General features: G+C 40.4%; 1 protein-coding gene across 1 annotated transcript in view; it reads right to left on the reverse strand.

Annotated features, from left to right (window-relative positions):
• The window catches only part of LOC131467644 (unconventional myosin-XV-like), a 51,269-nt gene that overhangs the window by 6,189 nt on the left and 30,608 nt on the right, over window positions 1-14,472 (reverse strand). The window contains exons 46-63 of the mRNA XM_058641669.1: window positions 11,259-11,374; window positions 11,117-11,176; window positions 10,920-10,995; window positions 10,704-10,819; window positions 10,492-10,610; window positions 9,363-9,504; window positions 8,050-8,161; window positions 7,885-7,959; window positions 3,826-4,031; window positions 3,612-3,730; window positions 3,026-3,095; window positions 2,853-2,925; window positions 2,670-2,743; window positions 2,504-2,586; window positions 2,263-2,393; window positions 1,118-1,212; window positions 596-673; window positions 398-494 (exon numbers count right to left, since the gene is read on the reverse strand). Of these exons, the coding sequence (XP_058497652.1) occupies window positions 398-494; window positions 596-673; window positions 1,118-1,212; window positions 2,263-2,393; window positions 2,504-2,586; window positions 2,670-2,743; window positions 2,853-2,925; window positions 3,026-3,095; window positions 3,612-3,730; window positions 3,826-4,031; window positions 7,885-7,959; window positions 8,050-8,161; window positions 9,363-9,504; window positions 10,492-10,610; window positions 10,704-10,819; window positions 10,920-10,995; window positions 11,117-11,176; window positions 11,259-11,374 (1,842 nt within the window). The remainder of the gene's footprint in view (window positions 1-397; window positions 495-595; window positions 674-1,117; window positions 1,213-2,262; window positions 2,394-2,503; window positions 2,587-2,669; window positions 2,744-2,852; window positions 2,926-3,025; window positions 3,096-3,611; window positions 3,731-3,825; window positions 4,032-7,884; window positions 7,960-8,049; window positions 8,162-9,362; window positions 9,505-10,491; window positions 10,611-10,703; window positions 10,820-10,919; window positions 10,996-11,116; window positions 11,177-11,258; window positions 11,375-14,472) is intronic.

Below are 14,472 nucleotides of genomic sequence, written 5' to 3' on the forward strand. Positions count from 1 at the left end.
TTCATGAAGCAGAAAAAAATGAAATGAACTGTATTTTATTTATTAATGCCATTATTTTGTGCATCATTTTATCTAGATATACACATATCGAGAGACTACACATGAATGGCACTTCTATTTGAAAATGGAGAGGAGCATGTGTACTGGATTGTGTTTTTCAGTATCAGTATCAGAAATGAGACGCTGCTGCTGTTCTCTTGTTATTTTTCCATGACGACCAGATCAGGAGTCACGAACAAGAGTGACTTTCTCCCACAGCAAGAAACCAGAGAGCAATTTGACATGTGATCTGTGAGTGGAGATGCTTCACTGGCAACAAAGAGTAGATTAACCCCTCTGAACTAACTCAACATTTAATGTGAGTGCGTGACAGAGAGAGAGAAGTGTGTGAACGCACCTCGGTTGGTGACTAAAAATATGGCATATTCCTCCATGGCTTCCAGTCGGTGCAAAGACATCTCATAACACAGCTCTTCAATCACCTCCAGGGCAACCTGGAAAACACAAGCGCATCAGCATGTGTGTCTATGAGAAGCCAGCAAATCAGCTTTAGATAGCTTTATTGGTAAACTTCCAACAGTAGTTCAACACCTACAGAGCATGTTTTTATCTTCACGTGGCGTTCGATTCCTCCAGGAAAGAGAAAGAGCTGGCGTTTTGAACTCCGTCCCGCCTGAGGACGCACAAAATCATTCAGTAAACATACGGCACACATACTAGACATGTTGTCCTATGAGTGAGGCCTTCATGGTACAACTCCAAGATAATTGTGTAAGATTTTAAGATTAAAAAAGTGTTTATCTTTGATTGTGTTTTGACTTCTTCACAACAATACTGTATATTGCAAGACAATGTTTCTCTGAACTGAACATAAATGAACGATGTAGCATTAAAATACACTATGGTATATGACCAGACATATGGACTGTGTTTTGCATTTTGACCTGTGAGCTGCTATCTTCAATATTTGTATCTTATTGTATGTGAGCTGGTTGGTATGACTGATCAGAGGGTGGGCTTTGCGAACATGAGTGAAGGTAAAGCATTAATACATAAAGGAGTGTCTTTACTCTTAAGTTATAATAGATCTGAATGTGTCTTCCACCAGTGCACTGACCATCATAGCCTTCAGCTCCATGTTGTTGGGTGGAACAATGCGGCCGCCATACTGGAACGTCTTCTTCAGGTTCTGCTCACATGCTTTGGCTATGCCTGATGCATTTACAGAGAACGTGACATGTAAGTTGCTATGGTAACATGTAACAGCAGATTTAAACTTTTTTTGAAATGTGGTTGTGAATTGAGTTGCCAGCACCCCCCCCACCCCAGGGACGTGTGGTCGGGGTAGGCAGGTGAGGCAGGGCTGCCAGTGTGGACACAACATAACAAACATAACAGATTTAAGTCACTTAACAGAAGCCTCACTTAAACAATGTATGCTTTCTTCATGATACCTTAAAACACATTTTGCTGCTTTATCTCGTTGTTAGACAGCCTTTTTTGACTGGAAACTGAGTTTTGAGTCTCTTTGTTGACTCACACTCACTCTCCTGCACCAAAGTCCAAAGAGAAAATCATCAATTTTACATCACAGCACACAGGAGTTGCTGAGCTGTTGCCTCCATCAGTAAGTTCAAATGTGTTTTGTTGTTTTAAATCCTTTGTTTAGATTTACCTGAGTGACACCAAGTTACCTCAGCAGTAGACGTGTAGCTTTGGTGTCCTTGCAAGCTAAAAATGCAGATTTTCTCTCTGGACTTTGGTGTGGGAGAGACTTAAACAGGCATAGATTTTATTTGGTGAGATTTTTATTAAGGGCACGCTCACACCAGGATAGTCAGGGGGAATACTGAAAACCTTCACACCTTCATTTGGTTTGGTTCACTTTCACACGGTACGTTTGTAACAGCTAAATTGTTTTTTTCACAACAAGCTTCCCAGTATGAGCAGCAGATGAGGCAATGGGAGCTCCCACTGCAAGTGAACTGTACCAGGGTTCACTTACAAGCCAACCGAGACCCACTTTTTCAGGTGAACCACAGTTTGCTTGTTCGGTTGAGCTTTCACACCTGCCGTAATGAAGCATAGTAACTGAGGAAAAACAAATTCTGCTCCATTTAAAGTGAAAGTGCCCTAAGTGACCAGCAGGGGACCAGCAGAGGGTGCGCACAGCTCAGGCAGTTCTGACTATATGTCAGTACCTGGTACAACCACACTTAAAAAAAACAACTATCACTTAATAGCAAATGTGTGTGTTTTTACCCTGATACTGTGCACCAGCGCTGCGAGAGGCTTGCTGCAGATATTTCAGGAGGAAAGGCTTAAGGACTTCAGAACTGCGATGATAAGCAGTCAGGATGTACAGCAGCCTCCAGCCTCGTTGGCAACTATCACTGCACAAAACAAGAGAGCACAGACACGCTCAGGATGACAGACTCGGTGAGGAATGAGAAGTGAAGAGTGTGTTGGTTTATAGTGTGTGATGTGCAACAGATACACTCACGGTTTGGAGCTGGTGTTAGCCGTGAGCTGTTTGAGGAGCTGGCAGTAAGCCTCGTCCCTCATCAACGTGAACTCTCCTATGAGCTGTGAAGGAAGGACACACACGCACACATCATCATTAAACTATGAAAAAGACGATAGTCTGCATAACAGTTGTGTGTAATTACCTTCAGGAAGGTGCTGACCACTTCCTGTTCTGTCACTCCCCGTAAAGGTGAATCACCCATGAAACGCATCGCCGCTGCACAAAATACACAACCAGGCACACACTTTATTTATAGAGAAATTCAAAATTGTCTCCAGAACTCACAAATCATATCATATGACAGGTGGAGAAGGAGAGAACTTACACAAGAAGAGATCAGTGGCTACTCTGTTCATGGCTGCATCACTGAACTCGATCAGAGACTCAGTCAGAGGATTCTGACAAGGAGAAAAACAATCAAGAAAACTGTAACAGACCCAAATACCACACAGAGTCAAGGCACTGAGACGTTGTTTGTTATAGAAAGATGAAAGGCACCTTTGAGAACTTGATCATTTCAACAGGTTCTCTCGGGTCTCTGTTCTTGCTTTTGCTCTTCAGGGAATCACTGATAAAAAAACAAACAAAAAAAAACCAGTGACTAATTAAGATTAAATTCAGATAATCTAGATTAAAAAAAGTTCTAATGCCTCACGAGTTGTTATTATTATTATTATGCAAGACAACCATTATTATTATTGATGTATAAATAACACATTTTTACTCCATGGTTGTTGATGAAGCTGATTTTAATTTTTTTAAATGCATACGTTTATTAATATAAGGGGTGATGGTGGGTGGGAGTTTGACCGGTACCCTGGAGTTTTTTGACATCTAAACCAGGGTTTCTCGGTCCTGGTCCTGGAGACCCACTGCCCTGCATGTTTTAGAAGTTTTGTGATCTAAGCTCATGTAATTAATTAAAACTGTGTAAAGCTGTGTATTAAATGTAGATAGACCAGAAAGTAACACTAAAATGGAATAGAGTGTGTGTAAATATGCTTCATTAATTTCTACCAGTGGATCTGAACATGAGATTTCTGTGCGTAGATTTTCCTGTGTGTACATCATTTCTTCGTCTCACCCTCTCCCACTGGGTCCCTGTCTGAAGTACTTCCTGGCAAACTCCACCATGTCATATTTGCTGTCCTGCAGGGCCTTTTCATCCAGATCTCCTTCAGCAAAGCCATCAAGGGAAACTTTCTGAGAGGCAAAAGTTTGACAGTGAAAAAAACAACCTGACAACTTTGTCAGACGGGGAGATGGCAGACGACTGTGTGTGTGTGCAGCCTTTTTACCTCAATTGTTTGATCTATTTCATGTGCCGCCATGGTGGACGCTACGGCAACAGCGACGGCAGAAGACACAGCGAACTGTCCCGCTCCCCCTCGAGGCTCGGACTTACGGTCCAGCGGCAGTGACAGGAAGTCTGGAGCTGCAACGGGATGGACGCACTCGGCAGGAAATGCACCGGGGCGGCCGAACACAGCACCAAACTTCCAGCCTGACACATGGACACAGAGAAGAGGGAGGACAAAATGCAGTTAAACAGTAGGTTTTGTTTGTCGTATGACATCATTTACTGAGTTTTGAAAAAAAGAAATCTCCTGGAAATGACTGCAGTAAATAGTGGACTGTTATTGAACCTTTTTATTTCAAAAGGTCTCTGATACTCTGACCTGTTTGAAGCTAAGTTTCAATAAAGGACTGGGTGTCATAATCCATAATGTTCTGCAGGACTTCCAGTGGGAAATAAACTGGAGATGGCTGCCAAGGTGATGTTTTGGCCTTTTATCACAATACACCCTCTGCTGAGGCAGACCCACCACAGGTTAATCAGTGTTGAGTGTGTATCCTCTGGTTAGTTTTTCCCCTTGGCAGCCCAGGTCGCATCTCTCCTTTTGACCCAAATCCAGTGGCTGGTCCTCTCAGTGGTGTCGGCTAGGTCTTCTATGTCTCCTAGATTCCTCCGGAGTTTTGCTGTGGAGCTGGCCACAAAGCCCCTACATCCTACCTGCACCTTCACCCTCCAGCATCTGTCCTCTGCTTCGGCTGCTAAGTTGGAGTATCGCAGCTTCTTATGCTCAAACGCTTCATCGACTGCATCCTCCCAGGGGACTTAATGAAGTAGGTGAGCTGGCAAGAGTTGGACCAGAGGATGAGTTCTGGTTGCAAGGTAGTGATTGCAATTTCTGTCGGGAAGATGAACTTCTGGTCCGAATGCACCAGCATTTCTCAATAGTTGTTGGTGAAAAAATATAAGGACGGTAACAGCAGTGGTTCTCATGTCCCACCTGAGAAAATATTGAGCTCTTGAATATGGGAAACATGTATGCAGTAGCAAAATAAAATCTATTTCAGCTTCTACAGGTGTCAAGTATTTAGGGCAACTACCCTCATACTTAGATGGCACAGCCCTGGCTCTCTTAAAACCAACTTTCAGTCAAATCATTCCACATAAATAATATGCCAAAGAATTTGGCAGACAAAAAAAACACCAAAGCCGGTGGAGCCCTGAGACAGTGGTTCTTAAACTTTTTATACCAAGCAGCAAATTACTTTTCACAGGAGGCAGATTTATTCCAAATAAGATCATTTGCTCTCTTATTATCCTCCTCTTCGTCACATATATTTCACACACTGGTAGAGTGAAATTAGATTAAGATAGAGCGACAGATAAGGTGACTCTCATTATTATTATTGTTAATTTTTTTTTGTTATTTGTTTAATTTGCTATGCACTCTGGTCAAAATTAAGCTCCAATCCAATCATATATGGTGAGCAGAGGAAGGTCTACAGAATACATTGTCATTGGTACACTTCCATATATAAGGCAATACTCCTACCTACATTTGTACCTTAATTTCACTGAGAAGTGCTGATCCGCACTTTGTCACATTCACAAGATCATTTGTTGCTTCCTGTTCCATATGCATGTACTGAACTGGGTAAAAGGGCTTTTGTCCATTCTGCACCTTTTGCATGGAATATGTTGCAGAAAGACTGGAAACTGAGTTAACTTCATTGAATGCTTTCAAATCCAAACTGAGAGTTCTTGAGGCTGACTCCACAATATGCACTTGTTATTCATCATGTGCTTGTAAATTTAATCCGGATTCTTTTATTTGTTTTCAGTTTGTGTTTTAACTGTGTAAATGTGTAGCTGTCGCATGTTTCGTATTTGCTGCTGATCTTTTATTCCTGGTTAAATGAAGGTTAAATAAATAAAAACTAAAATCCACAATATATGGCACCAAGAATGACTGCATTTTTCACAAAAAAATGTTTTATGGATTGGTGTGCACTAAAATGACACATTATTTCCCTCTAAATTAACATACTGTCTGTACTATAACACAAGAGAGACGCCGCCTCTTGCTACACTTAGTAAAAGTAAAAGTACTTTTTCTTGAGTCGAGTATTTTAGTAGTCTTTCTACCTCAGGTTATACAAACAAACACATGCACTGCTGGGATTTCCGATACGCTGCTATCAGCAGCAGCAGCAGGTCAGGTTTTCGTTCACATTCAAATCATTATCTGCTAGTTTTTCTCTCTCATTTACAATACTTCCTTCTCCTCCACAGCTGCACTGATAACCTTGCACACAATGCACTCATGGGTCCAATTATAGATACTATATGCATGAGTATTTATATCGCTTGTGAGGACAATCAGACTGACTTATATCAATTCCCAGATGAATAACCCGACTTAGCTTTACACTCCACATACCTCATCTCAGTCTAATACCACTGTGTGGGGAGGTTCCAACCAGTTCTAACCAGAAGGTCAGCAGTTCAATCACTGACTCCTCTAGTCTTGCCAAAGTATAATTGAAAACTGTAGTAGTGTAAATGCTCTGAGTTGTCATCAAGACTAGAAGAGGGCTAAATTAAAAAAAAAGAAAAGCAAAACATGTACAGAAACATGTACAGGTGTACTTTCCCAGTCACTTCAATGTAAAAATAGACTATTTTGCTGTAAAATTCTGAAAAACAAGCCTCAAAGCTGCAGTTTGTACCTTTAAAACATAAACAAATGTCCTCTACATTCAAACCATGGTCAAATTAGTTCACATAATTCTAATAAAGCCTCCATCAGCTCCACATGGCTTTTTCTGAAATTTGTTTTTGTGTCTATGAAGAGAGAAAACTGTTTTAGTAGAACGCACTGTTTTGGAGCTTTAAAATGCAAAGCTGCATTGATTAATATGTTTCCATTGTCAGCTACAAGCTGCATGGCCGAGTGATTTATTTGCTGTTGCTCTTTCAGAGTTAGAGTGATGTGAAAAGTTTCAGTTACATCATCAGGGGCCATTTGCAGAAAGGTTTTGCAGACTTAGCAATTTTGTCTCCAAATTTGGAAATTTCAGATCTGAAAAAGTAGGACATGTGTTGATAATTCATTCATTTATTCATTCAATGTCTACTGTTTTATCCTCCATATGAGGGTCACTGGAGCCAATCCTATGGTGAAAACTTTTCATCCTCGCATTAGTATTGTCAAAATGTGTTCATGCGCCATCATGTTTTCCATCATGATCACAAACCAAATCACAGTATCTGTCAGACGAAATACAAGTAGATCATTTCCTCCAAAGCATTTGACCCCAATGACAAATCTAGTAATCTCAGAAGATGGTGGAGACCAAAATAAAGTTAAAAGTAGAAGATTTACACTCAGATCAGAACAGAAACAAACGAAAGCAATTTTTTTCCTGTGACCTTTGGATGTGCAAATTATACACAAAATGTGACAAAGTGTCAGTGTTGTGTTTACAGCACCACCTGCTGGCCCTCTGTGACCTGACGTTACTTATTGCGAAATATGATTTACTGTAAAAGTTCAAGTATCGTGTCCTTTGAAACGTTGGTTTATGGGAATAACAGGAGTCTACATTTTCGAGTTAAAAGAAAAAACACACAGTAAATTACAAATATATGTGCAGGTGCACTTTCACTGGCGTCTGTGATGTCCGCTATCTGTTTTGACGTGACTTCTTCTCGTGTCAGATACTTTACTTTACTTTTCCTCAAGAGACAACATGAATCGATACTTTACAAATTGCACCGCCATCTTCTACTCGGGGAAATTATTTTGTGATATAGTATTGTATTTAAAAAGTGCTGTGGGCAAAGTCAACATGCCTGCACCTGTTTTTCTCCTTGATGTAAAACACCTGTCAAATACCTGCAGGCCACACAGACATAAGCAGGGTTTGTGAAGTTCTCAAAGCAGTTTATTTAGTTTATATTTGAACCTCATGCCCTGACGCTGGTTACTGGTGTAATTTGAAATGAGGTCAAATCAGGTCATTGAATCAGGTAATAATAAAACATCATCGTGAAAACTCACCAAAGTCTTGAGTGTCTCTCTTCAGGTCCTCCAAAAACACCACCTTCTTCCTCACCACGCAGCCGTAACTGTAGCCTGGAGGACACACACACACACACGCACGCGCTTGTATCATAGGTTCACTCATATATTAACCGCACTTCCACTCCATGTGCACTGTGTCACCTTTCTCCAGTCCGTCCATGACCTGAAGCCTGATGATGTCCCCTTTGTGGAAATTGAGCATTGAGCGCTCATCTCTAACAAAGTTACGTTCAGCAATGACATAGTCTGAGTCCTGAGAGGGAAAAAAGTAGAGGAATATTCACACACATTTGTACATAGCACTCTGTTACATTGGAGTTTATCTGCAGTTACCAGATGTTTGGCAGAAAGATGTGCTTTATTTACTTGTGCATGTTTTCTGCTCATTAAAAGAGATGTTTGGCTATGTTTAGACAAACTAGATGAACACTTTCTGTCGCAGTTTGAATGGAGGTGATACGTGGGCATGTTGTGCATCTGAGTGTTTGGAAATCTACCTCCAAGTTATTCTTAAGCTTTTAAGATAAACCGTTATAAAGACGTGACATTCACACAATATCCAATTCTTTTCAACAGCTCTTTGGCTAGAACAGGAGTCATACTCTTCAACTTATGACTGTGCTTGTAATTTCACACACACCACATGACCAGCGAGAATATCACATTTCCTCCAACCTAAAAACTCTATTCTTACCTCCAAGATAAAGGGAAGTATAGGGGGAAGTTCTCTGCAGTGAACTAGCATCCCATCCAGGGGGAGTGGAAATATTCCGAGTCGCTTCATGCTATAGAAACCGGAGATAAGCGCTGACTGGATGCCTAAATGTTTTCTGATTGTAACCTAATCCACACATGCAAAGAGAAATTGGAGGGATGGATTTGTCTGGCGCTGAACCATCCATTCATTTTCTACTGCTTTATCCTCCACAGGAGGGTCGCGGAGGGTGCTGTGCCAATCTCAGCTGATGATAGGCAGGGTCCACCCTGGACAGTTTGCCAGTCCATCACAGGGGCACACATAGAGACAAACAACCATTCACTTTCACAATCACACCTACGGTCCATTTAGAGTGACAATTTTACATAATCCCCATATTGCATGTTTTTGGACTGTGGGAGGAAACTGGAGAACCCAGAGAAAGCCCACGCACACACGGGGAGAACATGCAAACTCCATGCAGAAAGGCCCTTGTTCCAACCGAGGCTCAAACCCGGGTCTTCTTGTTACAAAGGCAAGAGTGCTAACCACTCAGAACCAATAATACCAAAAAAAGACAAATGTCTTTTTTTGAAAGATTGTATTCGAGACACAATACTTTAACTTTTTGAAAAACAAAAAAAACGAGCAAACCCACAATTAAAACTAACTCATTTTAAAAACTTAATAAAAACAAAAATTGATGAAAAATCCAAGACTATTATAACCTTAGTGTTTGTGTGTGTGTGTGTTGTACCCTTTTAATCTCACTGATGAAGGTGTCTATGAGGTGTTTGACTTGCAGTGCCTTGGCTGAGAAAAGGATCAGCTTCTCATGGGTCAGGTTGAACTCCAGCATGTTCTCAGATGGGATGGTGACAAACAAAATGTCTGCATAGCTGGAAAAAGAAAACCAAAAAAAAGAAACATGCAGACTTAAAGGCAACAGACACGCGTACACACACACACCACAATGTAAACACAAACACCAATAGTTGGGCTGTCTTTAAGATAAACACTAATGATGTTGCTCTCGTGTAGCTTGGTTTCAAACAGACAGGAGTATTTTCTGATAACAGGTACAAAGTGAGTGCTCATTAACTGTAACATTGACAGTATTTTAATGATAAGACACTAAAGCTATACGGGTAATGTCACATTTATACATTTTATAATTGTTACGTCATGTGGAATTGGTTTAAGGAATGTAATGATTTACGACCCACTGTTATTGTGTGGTATGATTCTGAATTTCTTAATTTACTTAGGACCTTAAATGACAAAGGTGAAATGAAAGCAAATTGAATGAGATGTTGGTACACAGTTGAGATAAAAATGAAGACAGCTAATAGGAATTGCAAATAATGTGTTGAGAAAAGAATGAGGCCACACGGCAGAGCAGTGGCTAACACTGTTGCCTGACAGCAAGAAGGTCACCGGTTTGGCCAAGAGCCTTTCTTTGTGGAGTGTGCATGTTATCCCCATGTCCACGCGGTTACTCTGGTCCAAAAACATGCAGATTAGGTCATTCGGACACTCTGAATTGACCGTATAGGTGTGAACGTGATAGTGAATGGTTGTTCTTCTCTGTGTGTTGACCCCGTGATGGACTGGCGATCTGTCCAGCGTGTACTCTATGTCAGCTGGGACTGGCTCCAGCTCCCCCACAACCCTCATGTGGAGGATCAAGTGTTAGACAATGAGTGAATGAAAAACCAGAATAAAGCCTGCAGTTGACTGGATTAACTGCTAATCCTACCCTGTGAGACAGGTTTATTAACACAAATCAATGTAAATGTTAAAACTGAAGCAAAAGAAAACCAGTGTGGTGACTTCCTGTGACCGATAACTTTCTCACTGACAGACAAAGAAAAAGCAGCACGTACGTGTACGGTCGTAGGACTCTGAAGTAATCTGGAGCGGCAGCGCTGCTTTTCACAGTCTTCAACAGCTTAATTCCACTGTGTGACACTGACAACACCTGCACACCTGTTCCTACACTCCCCTGCAAACAAACACACACATTAACACATGTAAACACAAAAATCAAAGTAACACATTCTGTAATTATGCTCTTGTCAGGATGTAAGGTGCTCACCGAGGCAGGGAAAAGTCGAGAGAAGTAAATTTCCCAGGTTTCCCTCGCTGCTGTCACAACCGCTTTCTTCACGTTCTCCTCCACTGGATCCATATTTTGTTCAATGCTGTGTTTTGCTGTCATTCACACAAACAGACACACACCCGCTCATGAAATTCCCTTTTCACATTTGACCTTATGGTCCGAAAAACACGTCTCCGGTAAGAACAGATTTACCGAAAAGAGCTTTCATTTTCTGCCTTTCATCCCGGGTGATGCGAACACACGCCTCTGACAGAGTGTCGTTCACTATCTGCACGAGAGGAGAGAGAGAAGAAGAAGAAATCATATCGATCATAAATCATTTAGTTTGATCTGTTTGGTGTCAGGAAAGTACACAATAAATGGGTCTAACGTCCATCCATCCATCGCACCTGTTTGAAAATGAGGTCCAGAACCACAGGATTGTTGAAGCTGTCTTTGGGATAGAAAACCTGTAAAAGAAAAAGAAAAACACTCACACCAAAACACAAACATTTTGACAGTGGATTTCTGTGTGTTTGTGTTTGCACACACCTCCTTCCTGAGGTACAGTCTCCAGGGAACGTTGGTGTAAGTGTAGTGCTCCTCGTTGGTGCTCTGATGAAGTTGTGTCAGGATGCTCTCTGTCTCTATCGGGAGCTCTCGAGAAACTGCATTAAAAAACAGATAGCTTCAGTTTCACTCTGCTCAACACACTTATCTTTTTTAAAAAAATGCTGAGTGTTTATTCAATGTACTGAATATGAACTGGTGGGTAATTTGTCTGAAACCACATTTACACAAAATCCTAGTCAAATAGATACAAAATACAAGAATATGTGAGAAAAAATATTCAGTGGAAAAAAATTATAAAAGGCAATGTGAAACATCTGCTAAAGAGATGGCAAAGGTTTAATAATCTATGTAGCATTTAAAAGAGGAATTGCAGAAGGGATAAAAGATTTGGAGAAGATGCCGGAAGAGGATGACACACTCTTTGCCAGCAGGAGTTCTTTAGATCTGATCTTTAAAACCTTTGAAAGCTTTTAAATATTTGGATGGTGCACTGAGTTGTAATGGGGAAGAAAGGTTCTATGTAACTTTGGGGAAAGAGTAGGATCGTCCTGCGAGAAGTGCTTAACTCAGTGATAATCAGTGTCTACATCTGCCAGAATCAGGCAAAACAAGTCCAACAGTAATGTTAAACTGTGGATTATTTACAAATAATTCATTTAGTGAAGAAAAGGCTAAAGAAGTGAGAGTTTGGTGTGTGACAGAATTACTGGGAACTGATATGGATTCAAAATTCAAGCGTTAATACCAGTGATGAAATTCTTCATGCTCTTTGTCGACTCAACTTTAAAGAAGCAGAAAATATAGTGAGTAATGTTATAAAGTATCGGTTTTGTTTTGTGTACATGAGAACAGCTTAACCACTCATAGATCAACAGATTTAATGACCACTTGTAACTGCAGGGGGCACTGCTGCTCAGCAAAAAAAAAACCAGTGACGCTTTAAAGGGGGACGTGGAGGCAAAAAGTACTGTGTGAGGTGAAAGGGACAGATGCATGCAGGTGTTCTGAAAACAACAGGAGGTTACTTTTAGTTTGCCAACACCATCATCAGCTGCAGCAGCGGTGGCCGCGACACACGACTCAAGGTTTGGTTTTTATCAAAGAAATGACATCAAAAATCACACTCAGGTGTACTTTTTGAGGATGTCCTTATCGCTAAGACATGTCACATCTAAAAATAATTGAATTTGCTCAAAATAAAGACACCTTTGAAAGTAAAATTCTTCACAGATTGGTGTGTGTGCAAAAATAACTAATTCTAATTCTCGTTCCCTGTTATCTCGCATTCAGATCCAGGTCCAGAATGCAGACCTCAGTTTTAGTCTCACAGTCCACTTTAGGATTAATTTCAAAATCCCAGTTATCTTCCAGGTCTCAGAGATCATGCAGCAAAGGCCTTCTCCATGTCCCCTGATCTCAGCTCAGGCAAAAAGGAGATAGAGACTTTGCAGTTGCCACCCCTCGGCTGTGAAATCAGTTGCAACTTGACATTAGAGCCCTGATCTTTGTTTTTAAATCTAGGCTCAAAACTCACTTGTTTTCACAGGCTTTCCCAGCTCTGAGTCAGTGTATACTTTTCCAATTGTTCTTAATTATGTTTGCATATCTATTTATTACTCTTCGCTTTTCTCTTTATCCACTACATACAGTACCTTGGTGGTCAGTATGAGCTGTGTTTATATGTGCTTTAGAAATAAAATGTACTTACTTATTTTGTTTAAACAAGTAGAAGCTTTAAAGAATCCAGGCTCAAGTTGCAGGCAGCAGGTTAAAGGTTATGTATTGTACTGAATCATAAAGTGACTGAAAAATGCGATCAGAGTTTGAGGAAACATGTTAATTTAAATGTTAGAGACAATTTATTCACAGTTTAATTTTTCATTTGCAGCCCACAAACTCTGTTATAACATATTTTGGTTTGTTGGTCTGTTGGGCCACCCAATAACATAGCTCATGGTGCTAAAAGTCTAATGTTATCAAACCGAAAAAGCCTCACTACCTTTGTGAAAAACAGCAGATGTGGCAGTTTTTTTCCCTCAATAAGTCGGCAGTTGAGCTTATTTAAGGTCTCTCTCTCCCTCTGTCTCTCTCGTACATGTTGTCAGTAACTATTTAACATACTTGTCACTTTACTGCCTCCTCTCATCATGTGATAATTTTCTGCTGCTGTGACAATTTCAATCTCCGCCTGTTACTGACACGTGAAAGTGAATTAATCAGATGTGATGTTTATAAAAATAAAACAGATGGTGGGACATTTATGTGTGTGGTATGTGCAGGAACATAGTGTAACACTGGGTAACAGTGAAGCCTCCTATGTGTACAAATGCTCTCCAGTGTTTAAACTTGATTACAGTTCCCATTTTAAAGCTTATGGCTGCTGTTTTACATATAAACTCACTTTAATTCACTGACTCAGTGCAACATTAAACTGTTTCCATTGCCAAAATAGTTTTCACTAAGTATGAGCTGGGTCCACAATGTGAGAGAATGAAAAAAACATTTCACTGTCTCAAAATGTGGCTCATTTTAATCCAAAATCTATGTTATAATTGTATGTCTATCTGCCACAAGACAACAAGGAAACACGCATTTGTCAGAGTCAAGGTCATTTGTCACTGTGCCACAAGCCTGCTGTGAGGCTGTCTGTGCGTCCCCCGTTTAACTACCTTCTTGACCTTATCTTAATTAATACTCATTGTCCACAAGGAAATCCAATAAAATGAGATCCAGCAGATGAATGTTTGATAACTGGCACATCGTAGAAGAGGTCAGTACACAGGAGACTGGTTAAAGAGGGGTGAGGAGGAGGTGAGAACGAAGCGTAATGACCCAACAAAATATAAAGACTCTCAATGATTAATTTCCCCTTCTCTCATCAATGGGTGCTTAGCCATAACTGCATTAAATCTAAAGGAACACTTAGCCTATTATGAGATATAGAGTATATGGTTGTCTTTTTTTAGTTTTTTTTTAATAAGTGTCATTTAGTACGTAGTCAGGCAGGTAGTGGTTCATAGAAATGGTAAACACGTAAAATTAACAAAGGCTGTTGGGCAAAGAAACAAATAAAACGTTTAAAACAATAAAATGATACTTTGCAGGTTTTAATGAGGACAGAAATGGATTCAACATAATTGTTGGGCCTTTCAGCTACACACAATCTGTTCCTGTAAAAAATCCACAGGATACC

Source organism: Solea solea, chromosome 10 (genome assembly GCF_958295425.1).
Source record: "Solea solea chromosome 10, fSolSol10.1, whole genome shotgun sequence".
In the NCBI taxonomy this organism is placed as follows: Eukaryota; Metazoa; Chordata; class Actinopteri; order Pleuronectiformes; family Soleidae; genus Solea; species Solea solea.